This window comes from Sporothrix brasiliensis, assembly GCF_000820605.1.
Source record: "Sporothrix brasiliensis 5110 chromosome Unknown Cont19, whole genome shotgun sequence".
Taxonomy (NCBI): Eukaryota; Fungi; Ascomycota; class Sordariomycetes; order Ophiostomatales; family Ophiostomataceae; genus Sporothrix; species Sporothrix brasiliensis.
The window spans coordinates 663,815-673,293 of NW_024467138.1; the positions used below are offsets into that span (position 1 = coordinate 663,815).

The 9,479-nt window shown below is 56.2% G+C and overlaps 3 protein-coding genes across 3 annotated transcripts; all 3 read right to left on the reverse strand.

The window, feature by feature from the left end:
- Positions 1 to 2,054: 2,054 nt before the first annotated feature.
- On the reverse strand, positions 2,055 to 4,833 carry SPBR_00177 (uncharacterized protein; the record flags this gene model as incomplete). The annotated part of the gene is made up of 3 exons (XM_040758497.1): positions 2,055 to 3,615; positions 3,680 to 4,565; positions 4,644 to 4,833. 3 exons carry the CDS (start codon positions 4,831 to 4,833, stop codon positions 2,055 to 2,057), a joined length of 2,637 nt encoding a protein of 878 aa, XP_040618001.1.
- Positions 4,834 to 7,020: 2,187 nt separating this feature from the next.
- On the reverse strand, positions 7,021 to 8,879 carry SPBR_00401 (protein OS-9; the record flags this gene model as incomplete). The annotated part of the gene is made up of 2 exons (XM_040758720.1): positions 7,021 to 8,718; positions 8,781 to 8,879. The coding sequence occupies 2 exons, from the start codon at positions 8,877 to 8,879 to the stop codon at positions 7,021 to 7,023; spliced, it is 1,797 nt and encodes a 598-aa protein (XP_040618002.1).
- A 273-nt stretch (positions 8,880 to 9,152) lies between these two features.
- On the reverse strand, positions 9,153 to 9,479 carry SPBR_09065 (uncharacterized protein; the record flags this gene model as incomplete). Its single annotated transcript, XM_040767191.1, has 2 exons — positions 9,153 to 9,301; positions 9,359 to 9,479. 2 exons carry the CDS (start codon positions 9,477 to 9,479, stop codon positions 9,153 to 9,155), a joined length of 270 nt encoding a protein of 89 aa, XP_040618003.1.

The following is a 9,479-nucleotide window of genomic DNA, read 5'->3' on the forward strand; positions in this document are numbered from 1 at the left end:
TCCCAGGTTGGCGTTTCCCGCTTTCTGTACCACTTACATATAATATTGCGAAACATCCCGCAAATGGCGGTCAGGATAAGATGCCTCAAATACACCTCAACACAACCCCTGCGGATGTAAGGAGAGAGCATCCGCAAGAAAACGAGAGGACATGATCGACTCTTTGGTTTGTAAAGTTCTTCCATTTTCTAACTGAGACAAGAAATATCCACGATGTTGCATAAACTTTGCACATCCAGAGCAGGAGACTGCAGTTGACAGCTAGCAAGGTGAGCGTTACTGTGTGTGATTGGCCAAAGCAGGTTTCTTTGCAGCTTCCACCGTGTTTCTCTCCGAGGCATCTTTCCTTCATCTCCGCTGAATCTGTTCCTCCCCATGTCCCTTGCTTCTCGCATGCGCAGGTCTCACAGTCATGTGTTTCTGGACGACGTACCCTAGTACACGGAGTCCTCCGTAGAAGCCCCGGGAGTACAACTTAGAAAGCCCATTGGGCTGCCAATCTTGTCTTTCTCCTTACCACCACATAAAAGGCAAAAAGAAATAACAAGACACGCCGAGTGACAGACAGAAGCTGAGAGCGGCTGAGCAATGCATGCACGGCGAAAAGCAATGTGAGCAGGGGAAAGATAGAAAAACAGACAACGGTGGTCGAAATGCAGAGTAACGGTGGGCGTCGACAAGGTTAAAAAAAGACTCACCTGGGACCTGGTCCAAGCCAACGGCAACATGCACCTGCTGCGTGCCGACCGATATGCATGCACTGTAAGACTGTACGATGAACGATGAACGATGGGAAGAAGGGGGATCGAGCGGAGGCCGAACTGTGCGCAAAAATGGAGGCATGCAGGCACGCGGCGCAAAAATAAGGACCAAGAAAGTGGATAGAGCGTGCAAGCAGCCACGGGTGGGATCGACCAAGGTGCCAGGCGAAGGAAACATAAAAAATAAGTGTCGAGCTGTCAGCGCACAAAAGGTGTGTGCAACCGGAAACTAGAGCTTGTCCTTTTGTGGAGCTATGATAGCCCGAGCAAGGTAGAATACGTCAAAATATGAATAGGGACGTAAAAAGAAGTGAAAGGGAAACGACAAAAGATCATTGGCAAGACGGTGATTCGTATAATCACTGTCCAGTGGTTATGGATAACTGGTGCATTTAGAGTGACAGAACATCACTGTCCGTGGCGAGAGGAATCGGAAGACGGCGAATCAAGATTGCCTGGTCCGTGGATTGAAACGTCGCGACCAGATGGGAACGAAGGACGGTACCCGGTAGTGTTTGCATCGTCCATCGTTTCTCCCTTTCACAAATATGGTACAATGACTTTGGAAGATGGCCGAGTAAACGAACCAGAATTACTCCCTGCATGGAGTAGAAAAATAACAAGAAAGCTCGTAACGACATATCAAACAATGTGTGTCTTGTCATCCGACGGAGAGGCAAAGGCAAACGTGGCAAGCAGTTGCGTCGTGCAAATACACGGATCGTGATCGTACTAAGTACACATAAAAATATATAGTTATAACTTGTATTATTATATTTTATTTTGTTTCGTATTTCAAATGTCTGGATTTTCCCATTAACCAATTTTTCACAACAACAAAAGAAAAAACCTAACGTCAATTCTTAACAAGATTTCAGCTCATTCAATGCATTAATCGATTTTAATGACAAAGACAAAGATCGAAATGTAAACAAACACACAGCGAACCCCATGAACCGAAAGCAAATTCCCCAGAATCCAAAACCAATATGTGCCGCCCAGTTTTTTATGAAATATAGATGGTATGTAAAGAGATGAGAAACAAATATGCCAGCCCAGGTACAAATAAATATTGGAGATACGCTACACGGCAAAAACAAGAGCAAGAGGGGGCGTGCCGGTGCGAAATGCAAACGTACAGAAAGATAAACCAGAAAACCTCCATGCGGTCCATCCCCGCAACGAAAAGAAAACAAGAGCCGAGAAACCGTGAAACCAAAAACGAAAGGATATTAGGTAGTAGTATGTATAAAAGGATAGGCAACGAGGGTCACGCGGCAAGGCCAGGATATCCTAAGATGCCAGGTTCGTCTGCGACAGGTCAAAGCCGGCAAACCCGTTGTTGTCAATGGGGCTCTGTGCGCCGCTGGGCAGGAACACGGAGTAGTCCGTTCCGGCCTGCAGCTCCTCCGTGAAGCTGCCGTAGCTGTGGTTCCGGCTGATGCCCTCGTGGATGGAGCCGCCGTGGATGGACCCGTAGGAGCCGCCGCCAACCGACACGCCCGTCGGGCTGACAGTGCCGTCGTAGACCACGCCATCGAGGCTGTTGCCGTCGTAGGCCACGGGGCCAACCTCAAAGGCGGCGCTGTCGAGGGCGCTCGCGTCAAACGCAAACGGCACAGCTTGGCCATTGGGGCCCGTCGTTGACGCAAAGTGGTGGCTGTGGTTCATGGACGGTATGATGTGGAAATCGTCGCCGACTTCGCCCAGCACGGTGCCGACATTGCCTCGACCAGTCGCATCCGTGACCGTCGGCAGCGACGTTGGCGGCCCTGCCGCCTCTGTTGTGGTGGCGGCAGCAGCAGTGGTGGCTGTGCCGGCGGCGGCCGTGATCTCGTCGTGCGACCAGTGGGCCGGTGCTGCCGGCAGCAGCTCGGGCGACGACGGCGACGACAGCGACGGCGACAGGGCCATGCGCATGCCGCCGCCAGTCCGCTCATTGGCAAACATGAGGAGGCGCTCGGCGTACTGGGTGCGGCTGTTGGGACTAGCGCTCAGCGTGCGCACAAAGAACTCGAGCGGGTCGACCGAGAAGGACATGCGGCCGACGCCCAGCACGCCCATGTCAGAGGCCCCGGCAAAGTCCATGCCCATGGCGGCACCGCCGCCGGCGACGTTGGTGCCCGAGGCGCTGGCCATGTCGCAGGCCTGCAAGACGTTCATGGACCAGGTGCCAATCTCGAAAATCTTCTCAAAGATGCCCATGCCGTGGACTTCGATGGCCTGCGGGGGCAGGCTCTGGATGACGGCGGCGGTGCGGGCAGCAATGGTGAGTGGGAAGGCGAAGCGCATGCTCTCGTCGGGTGCGGTCCACGAGAGGAGTTGCTGGCGGAACGAGGACTGCCAGACAATGAGGCGCAGCCACTGCTGCGTGATGAGGAGGTCGGCTTTTTGAATGTCGGTCGTCTCCGGCTCGTTCTCCTGCTTGACCTCCGTGTCGTCGCCGACCGCAACCCCGCTCGTGCGCAGTGCTGCATTCAGTCCAGCACTGAATTCGGCTGGCGAGCTCGGCGACGGTGGCGGGGCTTCGTGGCCAGTGGGCGACCGGTCTTCGGGCGTATGGCTCGCCGTGGACAGACCATGTGTCACGGTTACAATCTCGCTCTTGGCTTTGGCAAGGAAGGGCGGCCGAACGGCGAGGATGGCTTGAAGAGTGAGGTATGTAGCGGCTGTGACGCGTGGGTCGGAGCCTTCGTTCCAGGCGTTCACAAAGGACTCGTCGAGTGGGGTATAGGAGCTGATGAGCTGGCGGAAGCCAGAATGGATCTCGGGGGCTTCGTACGGATGGCGGGTGGTTGGAAGCGACGGAGTCTTCTTGAGTGTAATGGGTTTGCTTCGCAGAATGGCAAAGGATCTGTATGAGGTGGGGTTAGTATAGCAACCAAAGAATTTTGGAAACTTTGACAGAGTGAGCTTACCGTTCGGTCACAAAGAGCTGCCAAAAGGTACGCTGCCGGCACAGCTTTTCCGCAGCATCTAGACCGGCGTAGGAAGCGTCGTCATGCAATGCAATCTCCTGGGCGAGCGTCAATGCCTCTCGCAGGTAGACCCACGACTTGCGGGACTGGTTGATCTCGAAGAAGGATGTCGAGAGCCAAAACGAGGAGATGACGGCGTTCAAGGACGCGTCGTTGAAGAAGTCGTATGACTGGCGCGCCGAAATGCATTCGTCCAAGAAAAAACGGCCGGCGCATTCCCACGACGGGTGTGGTGCATCCGCCGTGATGTTCTGTCCAGACATGTGGAAGCAAGTGAGGGCGCACAGGGCGTAGAGGAAGTTGCGGTCCGAGAAGGTCAGCTCGGCCAAGCCGGCGTGGCTCCGGTTGACCATGTTGCGCACAGCGGGCATGTAGGGGAGCGGCATGATGGGGTAGATGTGCTCGTAGTAGAGACTGACGCATCGCGGCATGAGGTACATGTAGCTGCGGGTCGTCGGGCGGTAGTGCTCGGACGAGAAGGCGCCGCGCGGTTCGACGGCGTGCCGGGGATCCGACGATACATTCTGCCAGGAGATGTCGGACGGCGGCGCGGGTGTAGACGGGACCGACATGTCAATGCCATTGATTAGGTCCGAGCTGCTCTCGCGGCTGTGTTTGTTGTTGTTGGCGGTGTTGGCGGTGTTGGTGTTTTGGTTGACCATGGCAGCGCTGGCGTTCTGTTCAATCGAGTACCGTTCCCGGAGCTCGTTGATGACGCGCCCGCGACCACGTTTGGGTCCCCGTTTCAGAGGAACGTGGTCGCGCTTGCAAGCCAGCGACGCATTGACGCACGGCTGGCACGGAAGTTGGCCATCGCAGCGGATTCCTGGACAAGTCAGTAGGCGTGAGACAAGGCGGGAGAAGCATTCTATCAAGGGCGCAGCGTCGACCATGGGAAACTCACTTCGTCGACGGCAGTGGTCGCAGACGGTGCGTTTGGGCAGTGCCTGGCCGGGCCCGTTCTGGGTCTGAGCGGACTCGGCGGCGTCGTTGGTGTAGAGGACGGCCTTGGCGCCGGCCTGGGGTGACGGCGGCGGCGGCGGCGGCGGGAGCGACGGCAGCAAGTCGTCGATACCACCGTCTTCGGTCTTCATTGTCGTGGCGCAAGCACCCACATAGTCTGCCTTTGTGGGCAGCGCGGCACCAGGACTGGGCCGATGCGACCCGACGCCGATGCGTTGGCTGTTGAGTGTGGGTGTGTGCTTGCGTGTGTGTCTGTGTGCGTGTTGCGTCGTCGATGCTTTCTATCAATTCTGCAATCGTACAGTGGAGATGAACTTGGACGGACTCGGCGCTCGGTGTAGGAGCAAGCGAGACGGCGTGCAGGGGCCTGTAACCAGTGTCGAGAGAGAAGAAACGAGAGAGAAGAAACGAGAGAGAAGAAAGGAATGTTTGCCAGGGCCGGCGTTGGCCTATGACTGGCAAAACGCAACGAGACGATGGCAGGATGAGCACACAGGCGAGCTGTCACGATGTTGTCTCCGTGCTGACAGATGGCGGGTGTGGTTTGAGTGAGGAGAAGGAAGAGGAGGAGGAAGCAGAAGGGAAAAGGGACGATCGGCTGGAGCCAACCAGGCCGCTGCAGGGTGGCTAGAGCTAGCTGCAGCCGTCGCAGCAAACGACAGCAGTTCCAGCAGCTTTACGGAGTACAGACCCTGATGGAGGACGTGGGCGAGGGGCCGGCGTAAGCGAGCGGTGGTCGAGGCTTGGTGGTGTGGCCGAGAGGGGAATGGAAAAAAGCAACAGGATAAAATGGGCGATGGAAAATTCAGTCAGTGGTTGGCCGCAGACGGCGGGGCTGCGACAATGCGGGGGGGTCTTGCCGGGGGACGTTAGCGAGCGAAGGACGCGCACGATGGGCGGTGCTGCAGAATCGAGAATCGGGCGTGATTGGCGTGCACGAGGGAAAGAGCGCTGGGAACTGGTGAGATGGGAAGGAGGGTGGGCAATGGCCAATGTCAACACGGAAGGAGCGGATGGCGAGGATGGTGAGGAAAGAACGAATGAGAGCGTGAAAACCCAGATCTCAAAAATACTTCAATACGAGGGTGCAGCTACGTTAGATTGTGGGCAGACTGCAAACTGCCGTCAGAAAGAGGCGACATGCGAAACGTAATGAAAGCCAGACGGACCGATGAGAGTGGGCATGGAGGGAGAGGACGAGGCTAGGAGGCTTGGACGTAAAAACAAGTCCATAACTAAGACACAAAACATTTACAGACGAAAACTGACAAGTCTAAGTAACTCGGCCTTTCTACTGTTGATCATTGGGAAAAAAGGGGAAGGTGAGGAAGGCGAGCATAAACAGAAGGTGAACAGATAGTCAAAATGAGGGAAGGAACGACCACGTCGACTCATACTACATTACTCACTTCATTTGCGATGGCTGAATTTTGGCAGCGGCATCGCCGTCAAAAATTTACCCTTTCATTTTCTTTCATTCGTGTCTGAAGTGCGCCTTTGTCTGGGCATTGCTCTTTGGCCTTTTTTACCTTTATATTGCTCACGGTTGATGCGCGCGCCATGCTCTTTTCTGCCGTTCCGCCTACTTTTGCCTGTAAGGAGTATGCACCTTTTTATTCTTAGGCCATTTGAAAACGTTTTTCTTTCTTTTTCTTTTCTTTTCTGCTTTTTTCTGCTTTGCTCTGCGCTTTAGCGCGGCACTAGCACTGTGCAGGCCGTCTGTACCAAACCGATTTGGCCCACAGGGGGCACAGTTGGTGCGCGATATCGGGTCCCCAGCATTGGGGCTCTAATGGCGCCCCTGACAGGCGGCTGGCGAGGGTCTAGAGGCCCGCAAGCAAATGGCGAACAACACCAAACAGAAATTGACACCTTGGCCAGCTCGCTTCACGTTCACTCGACCGTCTGGACCGCAGGGCCGTATTTACCTGGTGTCATTTTTGTTACATTTTTCTTACATACCGGATTACGTCATTGGCTGCGCATCCTGCGCAGGGCATATCGACGGGCAACACGGCATGCGGTGAGGTTTTTTTTGTCAACTCCGGGAAGCTAAGACTTTTGACTCGATTGGTTGGGATCTGCATCGAGCTTGATAGCAAGGAATGGCATTGGCCAATTCATTGTTCATTGCCAATCGTCTCTGGCCTGAATTTTATATTTGTGTGTATCGGATGGGCATCAATTCCAAACCACCGTACGCCATACATCCACGCCAAGGCCTATCGTGAAAAACACGGAAAAATGATGTTGACTTTACAAGAAAAAGTAATAAGTGTGCCTTTCATCGCCATAGAAAGAACGTCACAGCATCAAGCTTACAGCTCGTCCTTTTTGAATGTTTCCTCGCTGCCCTCGTCATCGATGTCGCCGCCTGCATTCGGTGCGTCCGTTTCGCCCTCGACCTTTTCGACGGTTACAGTCACCTTGTCCGTGGGCTGCTTCGTCTCCTTTGCGTCGTTCTTGTTGTTCTTGTCCCCGACCTTGTCCTTCGTCTCGTCCGTCTTCTCCGTCTTCTCCGTCGCATCGTTGCTCACGCCCCATTCGGCGTCGTCGCCCTCCTCAGGCTCCAGCACCGCCCGGATCTCCAGTGCCGGGTCGCCCGGGTTCTCCACCGCCTCCAGCCGCCATGCACGACCGTCGGCAATCTTGACGAGCTTCCCGACGAGTTCCTTAATCACGTCGTGGCGGATGTTGAGTTCCTTGAGCTCCTCGGTCGAAACAATGGCCACCTCGCCGCCGTTGGCCTTGCTGGCAGCACGCACGAGGACTTTGACGACACGGGCGTTGTTCGCGAGGAGCTTGGCATCGTTGCCGCCACCAAAATGCTTGGGCGCCTCTAGTTTGAGCGGGGGCTGGCCGTCCTGGCCGCGGCCCAGGGCCTTGCGCGCGCCAATCGTGACGCCGCCGACGACGATGCCGGCCTGGTTGTGCGGTGTCTGGCCATCCTGGCCATCGCCTGCTTTAGCCGTGGCATCTCGGTCCTCTGCCTCGGCGCCGGCGGCCGTTGGAACACCGCGCATCGCCGCGTAGGCTTCAATAGTCTTTTGCTGGTGCCACTGGACGGCCTCTTCCTCGGAGCGGACAATGAGGCGGCAGCTGATGGGGTGGGCGCGGGTGGGCTTGGGGGGCAGGAACGCCGGCTCTTCGCAGAGGCGCGGCGTGCGCACCTCCATCAGGTACGAGCAGGTGGTGACCTCCTTGATCCAGCTGATGCGGTCGTTTGTGCCGCCCGGGTTGCAGTGGTACTGGATCTCGACCGTGCGCTCGCGGCCCGTCAGATCACACACCGTCCCGCCACCCAAGCGCTGCACCATGTACCGCTGGTCGCCCTTGACCTGCAGCTCCGTGTTGTAGGCGTCGCCGCCTGGTTTGGCCGACGCAGAGCCGCCCAGCGGCTTCTGTACCTCCACGTCCTTGGCGTGTACCGCGTGCGCCTCGGCCTCTCCTTGTGCTGTGTTTTCATTTTGCCGCTTCTTCATCCGTCCCAGAACGTAGTCTTGGCTGTGGGGATCTTTCACGGGCTTCCCCGTCTTGGTCGTCAGCGCGTGAAACTGCACAATCTCCTTGCCGTAGCAAAAGCTGTAGCTCCACCATCCAGATATGTAGTATAAGCACTCTCCCTCGAGCGTGCTGATGATGTCGACGCCGCGGCCAGACATGCGAGCCAATTCACGGGCTTCTCCGGCACGGGCCAGCTCGGCCGCGGTCTGGTTCGGTGGTGGTGGGGGCGCCAAAACGGGGACGGAGCAAAGGTAACGAGAGGGGGGGATGTTCATGATTTCAAAGGTTTCGGAGATCTGGGTGCCGTCCGCGGCTTCGCTATCTTCGTCGTCGCCAGGGTGTACGCCATTTTGGCCGGCTCTTGCCTTTTGTGCATTGTTAGTATATGATGATGTGGGTGCCGCAGCAGCGGGATTGTTCTGGTAAGCGCTCGGATCGTGGCGGCCGGCGCCGTCGAGGAGCAGCTGGGCATCCTCTTCGAGAATGTAGGATTCAGAGAAGACGACTTCGAACTGGAGAAGGAGAGGTGGTTAGTATTCAATAATTGGGGAGATCCCTCCACGGCGATACTTACCTGCGGATAAGCAAGAATGTCCTCGTGGATACTAAACCCAGGTTGTCTTGCTGCGCTTAGCTGCAGTGCAGCAAGCAGTAATAGGATTGCAGTTCTCATGATGGTGGTTGTTGGTACATATTCGCAACGTTGTCGGGTCGAGTCGTGTGATGATGGAGTGGAGATGGTGCCAGGTGTAGCTTTGTGCTCGGAGTTACTCCGTAAATGGATGAGGCACGTGTAGCGGTGATTACTAATACTTACTAGTTGCGCTGGGGCCATGTGGGGCGGCGTCGGGAAATTACCCTTGGCTGCTGCTGTTAGTCGCTACTAACGCGTCTTATGCACACTAAAGCTCCTAACAAATGATGAAGGTGCTGGCGGAACAAACATCTAGTCTCGTGGACGCAACGGCGGCAAAACGGCAGGTTGGGGCAGCGCGACGTCGGCCGGGGGGCTGACAGGCTCGTCCTGTCCTGCACGCGCTTCTGCCTCGACAGACCCAGGCCGGCCAGACTCATCGGCCTCACGAGGCCCACCGCCTGCTCCGTCCGCAGAGAGGGGTTCCAGCTCGACCTAATGAGTCTGGCCGGCCTCACGTCGCCGGTGTGCAGAACGCCGGGACTTGCACTCGTCCACAATGATAACCGTCCCCACAACGGTGAAAACCGTCCCCACGATGCCGAAAATTGTCCCGACATCGTCCAATGACATCCCCAT